Genomic DNA, 16,624 nt, shown 5'->3' with positions numbered 1-16,624 from the left:
ACATATTTCCATATATGACCAGATCCATAGGGAGCTCTCTTATTCCACAAAAACTCAAACATCCCAAAACAAGCCACTGGTCTCCAATCTGCAACCCAGGAGCCAGATTTGGATCTTTGCTTGCCTTTATCTGGCCCTCAAAGCCAGTATTCCACCAACTGACACCAATGATAGAGCACCATCCCCGCCCCCCATTCCCCCTACTGGGATGTGAGAAGGTTGAAGCGCTTACACACCTGTATTCATTCTGACATCATCAATAGGGCACTATTCCTCCCATTAATACCAATGATGGGGCAATGTTGCTGTGGAATTTTCTACTCCCAACGGCCACAGTCTGGCCCCCCTAAAGCCTGAAGGACAGTAAACCAGCCCCTTGCTTAGAAAGTTTGGAGACCCCTGCTCTAGACTAATCACACATACAGTATATTTAGCACAACCATGCAAACAGTTGCCAAAGCGTGGAAACCCCCCTTACACAGATTTGGGAAAGTAAAAAGTAGACCCTGTGGCATCTTTAAATTAGAAACTCACTGCTATTTTTTGTGGATACATTTTTAACCGTTTGGGAACCCTGAATTGTCTAAATCTACCCCACATGTTATTTAGCATGAAATTTATACCCTGCAAGGCATTCTTACCTTTACAGCCCAGTTGGGTACCCCTTATAACCTGAAAACTTCAAAAAAAGAAATGCAAAGAAAAAATGTATGTTTCTGATTCTACAGCTAAGTCTTGTAGTTCGATTCTGCCAACTGCATTTTTCACTTATTTATTTATGAGGAATTCAGGGTGGGCTGGTTAACCATAGAATTCTAAGTGCTAAAAGAAAAAGAATCTGGGCATTCTAGACACTACTACAAATTAACTTAGCGTGGAATTTAATTTGCACATAGCAGGAAAGTATAACTTTTTTTTTTATTTCAGGGTGAAAAAAATGTAACTTTACAATTGCTTTAAACTTCTGTATATGTGGCCAAGAATAAATTCAGTTAATTGTGCTTCACCTTTCCTAACCCTTTCAGATCTGCGCTATAGCCGAATGAGGGCTACAGTGCGGATCTGCTTTTCTGGGAGGGTGTCCTCCCCTTTGCATGCTCACCACGCCCCCCTGAAGTCTCATTGACTCGGGTGATCACAGATCGGAGTAAGGGGTCGATCCCAACCCCTTACCATGTGATCAGCTGTCAGCCAATGACAGCGTGAGGAGAAAAAAAAGCCGATCACCGGCTTTTGTTGAAGGGACATCAGCCCCGAAGAGGAAGAAGTGAAGCCGCCTCATATGTGCCTACATGAATCAGTGCCCACAGTGCCCAATCAGTGCCCACAAGTACATCAGTGCCAGCAATCAGTGCCACCTATTAATGCCCACGAGTGCCACCTATCAATGCCTACCAGTGGTGCCAATCAGTGCCTCATCAGTGCCACCTAGCAGTGCTGCCTATCAGTGTCACCTACCAGTGCCGATCAGTGCCCATCACTGCCACCCATCAGTGCCCATCACTGCCAGCTATCAGTGCCACCTATCAGTGGCAGCTATTAACCCCCCTCAGTTCCACCTATCAATGCCCTTCAGTACCACCCACCAGTGCCACCTCTGAGTGTCCACCAGTGCCGCCTATTAGTGCTCATCAATGCAGCCTATTATTGCAGCCTCTGCAGTGTACATGAAGGAGAAAAATTACCTGTTTGCAAAATTTATTAACAAAATATAAAACGGTTTTGTATTTATTTTATTTTTTTAATCGGTCTTTAATTTTTTTAACAAAAGATAAAAAAATACCAAAAGAAACCTCTATTTGTGGGAAAAAAATGATAAATATTTAATTTGGGTACAGTATTGTATTGACCGCGCAATTGTCATTTAAAGAGTGACAGCGTTAAAAGCTGAAAATTGGTCTGGGCAGGAGGGGGGTTTAGGTGCCCAGTAAGCAAATGGTTAAAGGAAATCAATGGTCCCCACACACTATTTTTTAACATCAGCTTTGTAACAACAATATAAGCAATAGCCATATATGACAGTCCATTATAAGCTTACTAGAAAAATCTCTTTTTTTGTTGTGAATGCTGCTTGTCCACTAGTCGTCTCTTACCACAACTTCCTGGATTCGCTGCATGCTTTTAAGCTTCTCCTCTGCTGTTTACTTTCCATTTCTAAGGACTACGTACTAAATCCACAACAGTAAAAACAGTCTGTATATGCATTAAAGCAATCTTTTGGTATACTCACAGGGGGTTAATCCTCTGCATTGTGTAAAAAGGCTGTTTGATACTGTTTTCTCTGGTCCTCCCTCTCTTCCATTGTCCCCAACCCATCTTCTGATAGAACAGAGCCTTGGAGGCATTCTGCAAATGCATAGCTCCCAACTGTCCCTGATTTTGGTGGACTGTCCCTGATTTGGAGCAATGTCCTTCTGTCCCTCCTTTCCCCTCATTTTGGTCTGATCTTTTTATCTTTCAAAAAGTGTTTCCCAGTGCTAAACCTTTCATCCAATTTTCCAAATTGCTGCATTTGTACATTTTTAAAAGCCAATATAAAGGAATAGTAGCAGTAAAAAAAAAAGTCCTTGTGGATTTAATTAACCTTTTTTTGGTTAATTCTCCTTTTAAGGGGGTGTGGCAGGGGGTGTGTACAGACATTTGTTAGTAGGTGTCCCTCATTCCCATCTCAAAATGTTTGGAGGTATGCACATGCTCAGTTTGGTGTGTATTGCTAGAGAGTTTATTTTTTTCTTGGGAGGGTTCATGCACATGGCCAATCAGTACTGACAGAGGGTCAGAGGCCCTGCAGCCTCATAGGACAGCCAGGGGAGAATGAAAATTCCTCGTACAAGCTTTAGCCAGTGCTCAGAATGGACAATGATAGAAGTAATAAGACTGCTATATCAGGGACGTTGCTAGGTGTCAAAAAGACCAGGGGCTTTAGCCCGAAGTCCACGGTCAGCACGGGTGGGGGGCGGCATCGCAGGTGGGGTTGGCGGGGGGGTGTGTTTTGTGGTCCAGACTTCATGTTGGTGTGCGAGACAGCCAGAGGAGAGGAGAGCTGCCCATTCAAGCTCCAAGTGGGGATCGATGTGGAGCGGCGGCCGCATTGTAATTCCCGCCATCTGGAGCCTGCAGCGCCTATGATGGACGTCCCATGTCCAGCGGTCCCGCCATTGGACCAGTGGGACGTCCATCATGGGCGCTGCAGGCTCCAGAAGGGGAGACCTGCTATGTGACTCAGCCACACTCGGCAGGGGATCGGTCCCCGCTCGGCAGCGCTCGGGGCTAACAATTAAATTGTGCATGCCTGACACCTGGGGTTTTTCAGGGACTCATTCGGGGGGCTCCAGCCCCCACAGCCCCCCCTCCCGATACCCCTGTTGGTTTATACTGCTGATGAGAAAAGGTATTTAGCAGTTTATGTTTACTAAAATAGTTGCAAATAATTGAATAATGAATCATTTCCATGTTCTGCGTATTGTGGGAGACCAAATATAGTGAATACAGGGTCCTGGGTTTAGTAACACTTTAAGGAAGTAAATGTGTGGGATCTTCACAAAGTAGCTTTACAAACTTCAGCAATGTGACTGTTCAGATTAAAGAGGAAGTAAACCCTGATGAGTTTACTTCCTCTTTAATTCCCTGCAAAGGCAAAGCATAATGGACTACTATGCATCACATAGTATCCCATTATGTGTCACTTACCTGACACAGGAGCCAGCGAAGTCACCGCTGTCCCCTGTAGTCCGGCGCATCCATCTTCTCGGTGGGGTCTCGCAGTTCCGCCACTGTCATTCGGCGAAGCCGCGATGACGTCACTCCCGCGCATGCGCACTGGAGCCGAGACGCGTGGCATTGCGCGGCATCTTCGTCATCGACAATGCCACGCTCAGTGTGCCTGCGCGCCGCTGTCTACGGCGCATACGCCGTAGACAGCGGTGCCTATCTTTGGGCAAATATCTCCTAAACCGTATAGGTTTGGGAGATATTTCTTGGACCTACAGGTAAGCCTTAATCTAGGCTTACCTGTAGGTCAAAGTGGTTTGTAAGGGTTTACAACCACTTTAATAGAAGACTAGAAATAATTGAAATACAATGGGGAAATGAAATGAATAGGTTTCAAATTTTTGACCATAGATCCGCTTTAACAGAACTTTCCACTTCACCTAAGGCAGAACTATAGGCAAACGTTTTTTTTTATTTTGGGATAGAGTTAGTGAGGATTATAACCCCTAGCAGTTTTATTTTTGTCATCTGTGTCCCTTTGGGTAGATTTCCCTTCACCTCCTGTCCCACAGCTAAAACAAGAAGAAATTCCTCCAAAGTGCAGAAATGCCTTGTTACAATGGTTATTAGAACTAGTGTCCCCATTTGAAGATTATCTTCTTTACTTCTGGTGAAAACCCCAAATTTGGGATTTTTTTCACCTTTTAGACTGGCTATACACCTATAGATTATCTGTAGATTTTCTATGGTTAGATGAAAAAACTGCAACAGATTTCTCCATGTTCGCTAAACTGTGTGGATGGAGGAATCTCCCACTTTTTCCATCTAACCATAGAAAATCTGCAGATAATCTATAGGTGTATGAGCAGCTTTACTCTTGGTGATAACTGTAAACAGGACAAATATAGAGGGTAAATCTCACTAAAGGGGACCAATCAAGCAATAAAAACCTGACAGGTGATCTAATCCTTGTACACTTTGTCCAAAACTAAAATAAATAAATAAATAAGTTTGCCTTTAGTTATAATTTAACTCCTTTCTGTCATCCGTATGAATTTGCGGCCTCATAAAATTGGATCTTTAGCTGTTGGGCCGCATATATGCACCCCCAGGGGCGGACTGACCATTGGGCCACTCAGGCATTGCCCGAGGGCCCCGGGCCACTAGGGGGCCCCATCAGTAAAACCAGGGACAGTATATCATTTTTACATCTGTCTCTGAAATGCCCCTTACCGACATCCTTTTGGTCTAAGAATCCAGAGATTATAGCTGCCCCACCTCTCCAGTACCTTCTCAGCCAATAGAAACATGTCTGTGTATACTGTGTGTACATGTATGTGTATACTGTGTGATTGTATACTGTTTGTGTATACTGTGTGGCCCCATAATCTGATTGCCTGGGGGCCCCATAATCTCCTATTGCCCCATGAGTTGTCAGTCAGCCCCTGTGCACCTCTGTGTTTGTGCTGTGAGCAATTTGCACAGCGCACTCCCTGCACCACTCACCAAGAGCCCCGATTCTTGTACTACCGATTGGGAACTGGAAGGCTCAGTTCCGAATCACATGCTTGCTGTGATAGCCTCTGGTTGGCTATCACAGTGATCAGTCACAGTACAGCCTGCCCTGTGTGTTTTCTGCTCTTGAATGGAGAAAGATACACATTGTTTACATTTTTCTCCTCTAGAAAGGAAAAAAAGATACGAAGAACAGTGTGTATAAAGTAAATAAATAACAAAATCAAGAAACAAATAGCTAGATCAGAGTTTGATCTAGGTCAGTGTCAGGAAGGCCCCTTTCAGACGGAGCGGAATCCATCAAGCAAATCCGCCTGCTCACGCGGGATCTCTCCGCTGATCCCTGGCTGAGCAGGCAGATGACAAGTGGGAGTGGACACGGACACAGCCTGCTGTTCTCTATGGGGCAGTCGGATGGAAACAGACTGTCTGTTTCCATCTGTCACCCGATCCACTGGATCGTCATCCGTCTGTTTTTAGCGGACCAGATCGGAACAGATGTAGACAGGTATCAGCGGTCACATGCCCAGCTGACATCCGCTGCTCCATAGAGAACAATGGGTGGTCCACCTGAAAAATGGACCGGCAGACCCGATAGGTCTGCTGGTGTGAAAGTGGCCTTAGAATTAGGGTCAAAGTTTGGGCCAAACGCCATAGTAAAAGATCAGGGTCAAAGGTAGGGATCAAAGATCAGGGTCAGTGTATTTAGATATTTGGATTTTTTTTAAAAAAGCATTTTTTTAAATTAGTATCAGTGTCAGTTAGTATCAGTGTGTTTTAGGTAGAATAAAAAAGCAAAATGCCTCTGAACTGTTATCAGTTAACCTGTTGCCAACCAGCTGCCATCGTTATAGGGTGGCAGGTTGGCACGGCTGCGCATACTGCCGTAGGTGTACATCGGCCTCCTTAAGAGCTGTGGGAGGCGCGACGCCGGAGACGATGCGTGTGGCCCGCAGCCGCGATGTCCACCGGCCACCCGCGTTTGCTCCACAGAGAGCCAGAATGAGGATCAGTCAACGTCAAGAGACAGATCCCTGTTCTGACAGGGGAGGAGAGAGGGATCTGTTGTTCCTAGTGATCAGGAACCGCAATCTCTCTCCTCCTCTGGTTAGTCCCACCCCCCTACAGTTAGAAACACCTCCTAGGGAACAAATGTAACCCCTTGATCGCCCCCTAGTGTTACCCCCTTCCCTGCCAGTGACATTTACACAGCAATCAGTTCATTTTTATAGCACTGATCGCTGTGTAGATGTCAATGGTCCGAAAAAAAGTGTCAAAAGTATCCGATCTGTCCATCACAATGTCATAGTCCCACTAAAAATCGCTGATCACCACCATTACTAGTAAAAAGAAAATAAAATTATAAAAATTTCATAAATATATCCCCAATTTTGAAGATGCTATAACTTTTGCACAAAACAATCAATATACGCTTATTGCAATTTTTTTTTAACCAAAAATATGTAAAAGAATACATATTGGCCTAAACTGAGGAAGACTTTTTTTTTGGATATTTATTATAGCAAAAAGTAAAAAATATTGTTTTTTTTTTTACATTTTGGTCTTTTTTGTTTACAGCACAAAAATTAAAACCGCAGAGGTGATCAAATACCACCAAAAGAAAGCTCTATTTGTGGAAAAAAAAGGACATAAATTGTGTTTGGGTACAACTTTGCGCGACAGTGCAATTGTGAATTAAAGCGATGCATTGCCGTATCGCAAAATATGGCCTGGTCAGGGAGGGGGAAATTCTTCCGGGGGTGAAGCGGTTAACATTGCTCCTCGCTATCTTTAAGGATCACGAAAAACATCCCCTGTTACAGAGAAGATTTATGTAGTCCTAACACATTTCCTGTACTAGGGTGACAACCATGCTGAGTAAGGTTGTCACCCCAGGACAGGAAGTGCGTTAATGGCAGGATTATTAGGTTAAAATAAAGAGAAAACTGTGTGAAAAAAAGAAATTGCATGAAGCCACAAAGGACTTGTAAGCTGCAATACTATACATTTTTACTGTTGGGGTTCAACACGCTTTAACGAAAAATGCAAATGTAAAAAAAAATGTAAATGACTTTGAACATATCAAGTATTTAAGCTGACTGGCACGGCTCACAACGAATTGAAAGCACTAAAAAAAACCACTAAACAATATCCTTGTTCTCCAAAATCCATCTTTACACCTCCCACTACTTAATGAGCCTGTAACCTATTTTGCAGGGTGTATTTTCCTACCTCCTTTTAACATCCTCCATGAGCTCCTGAACCTTTCCTTTTCCCTCTCACTTCCTCTTATGCCGCGTCCACACGACCGGACTTTCCGGCAGATTAGGTCTGACGGTCCTCCTGACGGACTTTTGGCGGAGTTCCGACGGACTTTCCGAACCATCGGACTTGGCCACATACGAACGGACTAAGTCCATTAGTTTTGAACGTCATGAAGTAAACGGGACTAAACAAGGAAGTTCAATAGTCAGTAGCCAATAGCTGCCCTTGCATCGTATTTGGTCCGTCGGACGAGCACACAGACTAACAGTTTTCCCAATTTTAGTCCATCAGATAGATTTAAAACATGTTCTATTTCTAGGTCTAGGTGTCTAGATTTTTTTTCCGAAAAACTATCGGACTAGCCCACACATGATGGGATTGTGCGACGGACTAATCCTTTCGGACCTAGTCTGCCGGAAAGTCCGGTTGTGTGTACACGGCATTATTTGCAACAAGTAGTGCATGTTATGGCTCGTACACACGATCAAACAATCCGGGCTCCTCCGCTAGTAAAAGAGCTAGGCGAGAAGACCCCCGAAGACGGAAGAAGACCCCTGGAGCTGTGCAATAAACAATTTTAACCCTTGTGTGTTGTTTTTTTTTTTACTTTTTTTTCACAGGTAGATGGGTAGGGGTACATTGTACCCCATACTCATTCACATAGGGTGGGGGGCCGGTATCCGGGGGCCCCCTTATTAAAGGGGGCTCCCGGATTCCGATAAGCCCCCCGCCTGCAGACCCTGACAACCAACGGCCAGGGTTGTCAGGAAGAGGTCCTTGTCCTCATCAACATGGGGACAACGTGCTTTGGGGTGGGGGCGCTCACTCGTCCCCACCCCCTTTCCTGGCCGGCCGGGTAGCGTGCTCGGATAAGGGTCTGATATGGACCTGAGGGGGGGGGAACCCCCATGCCGATTTTTCGGTGTAGGGATTCCCTTTTAAGTCCATACCAGGTGACGGGGCCAGCGACGCCTCCTTTGCTGGCCCCGGCTACCTGGAGACGCGCTCAAAATGAGCGAACTTTTGTCCGCGTGTGTGGGCGAGTCTGTTCAATTCAAAAGTACGACGGATAGTCTGGCGGACTTAGTACGCCGTATTAGTCCACTTAAAAAGTGCCATGTGTGGGCAAGTAGCTCGTTCGGAAAGTCTGGTGGACAGTCCGGCTGAAAGTCCGCCAGACTAAGTCCACTGGATAGTCTGCTACGTGTGTACGCGGCATTAGTTGCGGTCATGTACATTGCTCTATGCACACTACACATCACTAATGCCCTGTACACACGGTCAGACTTTCTGACGGAAAATGTGCGATCGGATCTTATTGTTGGAAAATCCGATCATGTGTGGGCTCCATCTGACTTTTTCTGTCGGAATTTCCAACACACAAAGTTTGAGAGCAGGATCTAATATTTTCCGACAACAAAAATCAATCTTTTAAATTCCGATCGTGTGTAGACAATTCCAACGGATTCCAACAGACAAAGTGCCACGCATGCTCAGAATAAATTACAAGATGAAAACTATTGGCTACTGCCCTCTTTATAGTCCCGTCGTACATGGTTTACGTCACCGTGTTCTGAACGATCGGATTTTCCGACAACTTTGTGCGACTGTGTGTATGCAAGACAAGTGAGCAAGAGAGTGAAGCCATGTTCCTACATACAGTGGGACCATGGAGAATGAATGTAACCATTCTTTAATAGGAAGGCTGATCACAGAAGAAAGAAATATGAATTTGGAAGATTAGAGCAATAGAAGCTACTTTTTTTAAGTAAAAAAGACATACTTTTTTCAAAACCAAAAACCCTTTCACACTGATGTGGTGCAGTTTAAGCAGGCGTTTTGTGGGTTAGCTGAGCGTTTCCATGGAGTTCTATTATTTCCTGTGGTTTTAGTGCTTCATCTTTCTGAAAGCGCACCAAAACCACGGGAGATAAAAGAGGTCCATGGGAAATCGCTGCAAACCTGTGGGTACACTGCGCTGCACCCCTGGTGTGGACAAACCGCACCACATCAGTATGAAAGTGTGCTAAGGCAGATCGTACTTTATGCAATTTTATGAAAAATTGCTCAATTCCCTAGTTTTCAGTGTTCATGGGGGAATCCCTCCCGCTATTGTATCCTGACAGGGTGAGGTTTCCCAGCCATCGGAATACAATGATCACTGCTGGTGGATATAGCCACCAGCAGTGTTTGAACATAAAAAAAAACAGACAGGCTGGTTAGATCAACTTCAGTACAACCAGCCTGCCTGTAGATATATAGCTAAACATGCCTGATTTTGATCCATGACTGGCTTAAGTGATACTTTAGGATGAGTGATTGGATTTACAAAATCCTAAACCTGATGAAAATTTTCAGCACATTGGCAGCGTTCCACCCTCGAAGCCAACAACTTTCCCTTAAAAGACAGAGCAGGGGTGCGGGGGATTGACTAAAACTGGAGCAGCTGTGCATGGCAACCAATCATCTTTTAGTTTCAGTTTGTTCAGTTATAAATATTTTTCAGAAAAAAATAAATAAAAAGAGTCCTTTGGCTGTAGATCCAGATAAAGGGAAGAGTAGCCATCTAGCTGCCGCCCGTGTACATTTACTGCGGCAGGGCAGCTGTTGTGCACTGGAACATGTGCCCCCCCCATCTCCAGAGCATTCCGGCCAGTGCTCTCAGCCATTGATCAAGAGCAGATCAGCAGACATTTTACAGTCATGCCCCAGCTGGCCTTTGTCGGACCGACTACAGTACGCACGGGCTGAATGTTGGCCAGTTTCTATGGAACCAGCCGATGAAGCCCAAAATTCGTTGAGTGTGTACTAGGCTTAATGCTGCGTACACACGATCGAATTGTCCGGCGGAATTGGTCTGGCAAACAATCCGCCGGACTTTATAGCGAACGGACTTGGCCGCACACGGACACTCCGAAAGTCCGGCAATTTCTAACGCGATGATGTACAGCACGTACGACGGGACTAGAAAAAGGAAGTTCAATAGCCAGTAGCCAATAGCTTCCTTCTCGTACTTGCTTCAGAGCATGCGTCATTCTTAGTCCAAATAGTTTTAAATGAAATTACTTTCTAAGTCCGCCGGACTTTATGATGAAAAAGTCCGCTGGAGCCCACACACGATCGAATTGTCCGGTGTACTGTACAATTCGATCGTGTGTACGCGGCATTAGTGTCACTAATGCCGCGTACACACGATCGGACTTACCGCCGGACTTTCCAAATGAGCGGACCTGCCCACACACGACCAGACTTTTCCGGCGGACTAGGTCTGGCGGACAATCCGCCGGACTTTTGAAATGAACGGACTTGCCCAGCTGGGACTGTGACATCATAAGGGTGCGGGGTCACCATGTGACATCACCCAGTTACCCCGCCCCTTGTCCCTATATAAGTTGCCGCACAACGTGTCCCTGCCATTGCGACCAGAGAGAGTGTAGTGTCAACATTGCAAGGAAGAAGAGAAGAAGGCGGCGGCGACGACGGCAACAGTGACAGAAGACCAGGCCAACGCTAGTAAAAGAGCTATAAGAAGATAGCGGAGGCCCGGCAGAAAAACCGAAGAGGGGGACAAGACCCCCGAAGAGCGAGACAAGACCGCGATGTTGGAAGAAGACCCCCAGACGGCGGCGACGACGAAGAAGAAAGCCGGGCTCCTCTGCTAGTAAAAGAGCTAGCAGAAGATAGCGGAGGAGTCCGGCAAGAAGACCCCCCAAGACGGAAGAAGAGAAGACCACCGGAGCTGTCCAATAAATTATTTTAAAACCTTGTGTTGTGTTTTTTTATTTACACTTTTTTTCACCAGGTGAATGGGTAGGGGTACATCGTACCCCATACTCATTCAATTAGGGTGGGGGCCGGTATCTGGGGCCCCCTTATTTAAGGGGGCTCCCAGATTCTGATAAGCCCCCCGTCCGCAGACCCCGACAACCAACGGCCAGGGTTGTCGGGAAGAGGCCCTTGTCCTCATCAACATGGGGATAAGAAGCTCCCCCCATCTTGAGGGCACACGGCCTGGTACGGCTCAGGAGACGGGGGCACTTGCTCGTCCCCACCCCCTTTCCTGACCGGCCAGGCTGTGTGCTCAGATAAGGGTCTGATATGGACTTTGGGGGGACCTCCACGCCGTTTTTTAGGTCCATACCAGGTGACGGGGCTAGCGACATGTCAATCTCGCCGATGGAGGCGACGACATTAACTTCCTTCGCTAGTCCTGTCTACTTGGAGCCGCATTCAAAATGAACTGACTTTTCTCCGTGTGTGGGCAAGTCCGTTCATTTCAAAAGTTTTAAGTTTTTGAGTCAAAACTTCTAAGTCCGCCAAACTTTTGGGAAAAAAAAGTCTGCCGGAGCCCACACGCGGCGGATTGTCCAATCGTGTGTGCGGGGCATAAGTGTAACCACCAGCCAGTGTCAGTGTCAGATTGCCTGCCATCCTATTACAGTCCCACTATAAGTCTGTGATCACTGCCATTATTGGTAAAAAAAATAAAGAAGTACAAATTCCAGTAAATATACTATAGTTTGTAGATGCTAGAACTTTCATGCAACCCAATTAATATACACTTATTTTTTATTTATTTTTACCCAAGACATGTAGCAGAATGAATTTTGGCCTAAATTCATGAAGATGTTTTTCTGAAGACATCAACATTTTTTATTGGATATGATTTATGGATATGATTTATATGATTTATAGCAGAAAGTAAAAAATATAGTTTTTTTTTTCCTGGAATTTTCTGTCTTAATTTGTTCATATAATAATATTAATAATTAAAAAAAAATAAAAAACTGGTGATCAAATACCACAAAACTATTTGTGTGAAAAAATTGTTTTATAAATTCATTTGCATACAGCATTTGCATTGTCTGTTAGGGCTCATTTACACTTGATTAAAAACATGGCTTCGGACACGCTTTGTTAAAGCTCTCTGAATGCCAGTCAAAGCTCCTGTCACTAAATAAAATTGTTTAGGTTATAGTCCTGTTTTCACCTGCTTTTGCTTTTATTTCCTTCGGCTTTGCTTCAAAAATGATACACCATGTTGCTTTAGTGGTGCTTTAAAGTGTCTTCAAAGCCTCCATAGAAGTCTATGACAAGGGTTGCTTGAAGCACCTGTAGATTTTGAGAGGCTTTACTTCAGCTTTAGCTTCTCTTTGTTTTGAAGGTATTGCAGGTATGAGATATCAACACACACAGGGCATCTGCCAAGCTTCATTAAGGCTTCAAAAAAGCACCACTAAAGCATCACTGAAGCACCCCTGAAGCATCAAAAAAGCATGTAGAAGCGGTAAACGCTTTAATGTGTGTTGAAGTCAAAGCAGGTGTAAATGAGCCCTTCCCCAGTTCCCCACCCCATGTACATTTACTGAGGTGGGGTGGATGCTCTGTGCAGAATCATGTACTGGTATGTGATCTGACACTTCTGGGTCTGGGGCACGTAAGCATGCTGCCGGCAACCCGCTCCCAGTGTGATTGGACACAGCGGGAGCCAATTAGCAGGTCTGGCGGACTAAATATCTGCCGGGATCCGTCGATAGTTCGGAACACAAGCAGAACGGCAGTCTGCCTGTGTAAACAAGGCAGATTGTTGTTTTGTCAGAGGGGAAGGTACTGATCCTGTGTTTCTGCTAAGCAGGAACACGGATCTTTGCCCTACTACCCTTGTCAAAGCACCTCCCCCACAGTAAGTAAACACAATTTAGGCATACATTTAATCCTTTGATCGCTTCCCTGATGTTAATTCATTCCCTGCCAGTGTCATAATACAGTGACAGTGCATATTTTTTAGCACTGATCACGCTATTAGTGTCAATGGTCCAAACCAATCAATATACTCTTTTTGGGATTTTTTTTTTTTTTTTTTTTTTTTTACCAAAAACATGTAGCAGAATACAAATTGGTCTAAATTGATGACGGAATAAGATTTTTTTTTAAATGCTATTGGGTATGTTTTATAGCAGAAAATAAAAAATATTGTTTAAAAAAAAATAATTGTCAGTCTTTTTTTTTGTTTATAGCACAAAAAATAAAAACCTGCAGAAGTGATCGAATACCACCAAATTAAAGCTCTATTTGTGGGGAAAAAAGGACATACATTTTCTTTGGGTACATTTTCGCCGGTTTGCTCAATTGTCAGTTAAAATAAAGCGCCATATCGCAAAAAACTGCCTAGTCATGAAGGGGGGTACATTTTTTTCTTAATGTCTCAAAATAACACAACATGACAAGATAGCGTGAATGGGTACAAATAGGCCATGAAGAACAATCTTCAATAACACACATAAAAAATAAAAAAAAACTGAATACAAGAACTTGTAAACATGGTCTGCAAGCTGTCAGCCACGATATCAACACACACCATGAAGGTTTTTAAAATATTTTTGAAAAAGGGGAGAGAGACACCCTAGGGTGTCTGAGGGAAAGGGGAAGATGTAAATGGAGAGGAGAGAGGAAAAGGAAGGGTAAAAATAAAAATATGGGAGATATAGTTAGGGGTAGAGGAAGAGGGGGACTGATGGGACGAATGGAAGGGGTGGAAGTCCACGGTGGGGGCGACTGGGCTTCAAATCGCATCCAATACAGAACATGTTAGCAGGTTAACAGTGATAAGTATTCATCTGAATAGTAAAACAAGCCCTCGCATGTTGTGCTCCTCAATCTTATTTCTAAGAGCAGCAGTCTCCATATGTTGGATGTCTGTCGATTATTTTTTGTTTAAAGCGCAAAAAATAAAAACTGCAGGGGTGATCAAATGAAAGCTCTATTTGTAGAGAAAAAAAAAGGACAACATTTTTTACTTGGGTACAGTGTCGTATGACCACGCAATTGTCAGTTAAAGTAACGCAGTGCCATATCGCAAAAAAAAGGCATGGTCATGAAGGGGCCAAATCTTCTGGAGCGCAATTGGTTAAAGTAGCACAGTTCTGAATAGCAAAGAAATGGCTTGGTCATGAAGGGGGTAAACTTTCCAGAGCTGAAGTGGTTAACCAGTTGCCGACCAGCTGCCGCAGTTATACTACAGCAAGTTGGCTCGACTGCGTGAATTGATGTACTGGTACGTGGGTTCCTGCACTGGCTTTTGCAGGTGCGCTCCTGCCATGCGGTGCGGGCGCTCGCCCGCTAGTCCGGTGGTCTTGATGTCTGCCAGTCACCTGTGATTGTGGGAAACAATGTAAAAAAACAGATCCCTGTTCTGACAGGGGAGGAGAGAGAGATCAGCTGTTCCTAGTGATCAGGAACATAGATCTCTCTGTTCTCCCAGGTAGTCCATCCCCCATACAGCTAGAAACACCTCCCAGGTAACACAGTTAACCCATTGAGCGCTCCCTAGTGTTAACCCCTTCCCTGCCAGTGCCATTTATACAGTGATCAGTGCATCCTTATAGCACTGATCACCGTATTGGTGTCACTGGTCCCAAAAATGTGTCACTTGGGGTCAGATTTGTCCACCGCAATGTCACAGTCCTGCTAAAAATCACAGATCGCCGCCATTACCAGTAAAAACAATTTTAAAAAAGTCCCTAAATCTTTCCCCTATTTTGTAGACGCTATAACTATTGTGCAAAACAATATACGCTTATTGCCATTTTTTTTACTAAAAATATGTAGAAGAATACATATTGGCCTAAACTGATGAATACATTTGTTTTTGTTTTTTTTCCCCACAAAATGTTATTGATATAATGAAAAACAAGCAAGTACATGTTTCCATGAGAGCTTACAGATCAAAAAACATATGAGATAAGTACATATACTTTAAAACAGATGCGTTAGGGTGGTATTGTTTTATATATATATATATATATATATATATATATATATATATATATATATATATTGGATATGTATTATAGAAGAAAGTAAAAAATAGTTTTTTTTCAAAATTGTCGTTTTTTTTTGTTTATAGCGCAGAAAATAAAAACCGCAGAGGTGATCAAATACCACCAAACGAAAGCTCTATTTGTGGGAAAAAAAGTACATCAATTTTGTTTGTGTGCAGGGTTGCACAACCAATTGTCAGCTAAAGTAACGCAGTGCCGTATCACAAAAAATGACCTGGTCATGAAGGGGGTAAATCCTTCCAGGGCTGAAGTGGTTAAAGTAGCACAGTGCTGAATAGCAAAAAATGGCCTGGTCATGAAGGGGGGAGGGGTAAAACCTTCCAGAGGTCAAGTTAGGTAGGTGAGCCTTACCTTGGCTGCCTGTGCCTGCTTCTCCCTCTCCGCCTCCCTCTGGTTGGATGCTCTCTCGGTCTGGTCCCTGCGGAGCCCCGCAGACAAGCCGGCATCCGGGTCTCCAGCATCCAGCTCCTTGTGCAGCTGCTCCATCTCCTCCGCGGACAGGGTGGACAACAGGTTGTCTATGTCCGGGTCCTCGCTCACCTGGCGCCGGTACTTGGCCACCCTGGACATGATGCCTGGCTGTGTGTGCAAAGCAGAGAGGGGCACGGATCTGGAGTATACAGGAGCGAAGCTTTTATACAAGGAATGGGTTCAATGATGGAGAAGAAGATTCAGGATAGGAGCATAGCCACGATGTGATCTACTATGTCAATGGTCCTCCTAACTCCTATGGATCTACTATGGCAGTGGTCCTCCTAACTCCTATGGATCTACTATGGCAGTGGTCCTCCTAACTCCTATGGATCTACTATGGCAGTGGTCCTCCTAACTCCTATGGATCTACTATGGCAGTGGTCCTCCTAACTCCTAGACTGCGATGTACTGGTGGATTTGGGGAGCCCCAGCAGGTGTGTACCCCAGCACCAACAAGGAGAGGATGGTGTTGTAGTTGTCATGGATTGTCTTCTCCGCTGACTCTGTCCTCGGCACTCCCCCTCCACTCCCCAGGGCTCAGAGTCAGACATTCCTGTGAAATTTCCACACATGCCCAAATTTAGAGAGAGGATACATCGCTTTTTATGGAAATCACCGAGGACTGGCAGCAGGAGAACTGCAGCATGGGAATTAGCCAGGGATCTTTGTATACAAATGAAAGGTTAATCCTGATCATTCTACAACCTGAGATATCAGCCAACTCCACTTTCACCTATACATGTCCTCTACCATACACTTCTTTTACCTGCATCCCCAACTCTTTGTTAAAGCTGCCTATTTTCTTCCCTAAAATACAA

The 16,624-nt window shown here is 44.5% G+C and overlaps 1 protein-coding gene across 1 annotated transcript in view; it reads right to left on the bottom strand.

Moving 5' to 3' along the window:
• Nucleotides 1-16,334, bottom strand: part of LMOD1 (leiomodin 1) — a 32,896-nt gene extending 16,562 nt beyond the window's left edge. Inside the window, exon 1 of the mRNA XM_077481145.1 lies at nt 15,684-16,334. Coding sequence (XP_077337271.1) covers nt 15,684-15,902 — 219 coding nt within the window. The 5' untranslated portion in view covers nt 15,903-16,334. The remainder of the gene's footprint in view (nt 1-15,683) is intronic.
• Nucleotides 16,335-16,624: the final 290 nt, after the last annotated feature.

The sequence above is a fragment of the Lithobates pipiens genome, unplaced genomic scaffold (assembly GCF_037356315.1).
Source record: "Lithobates pipiens isolate NorthernLeopardFrog02 unplaced genomic scaffold, aLitPip1_a1.2 Scaffold_16, whole genome shotgun sequence".
In the NCBI taxonomy this organism is placed as follows: domain Eukaryota; kingdom Metazoa; phylum Chordata; class Amphibia; order Anura; family Ranidae; genus Lithobates; species Lithobates pipiens.
Note: the sequence above shows the minus strand (reverse complement) of the source record. Positions and strands in the feature narration are given on the sequence as shown.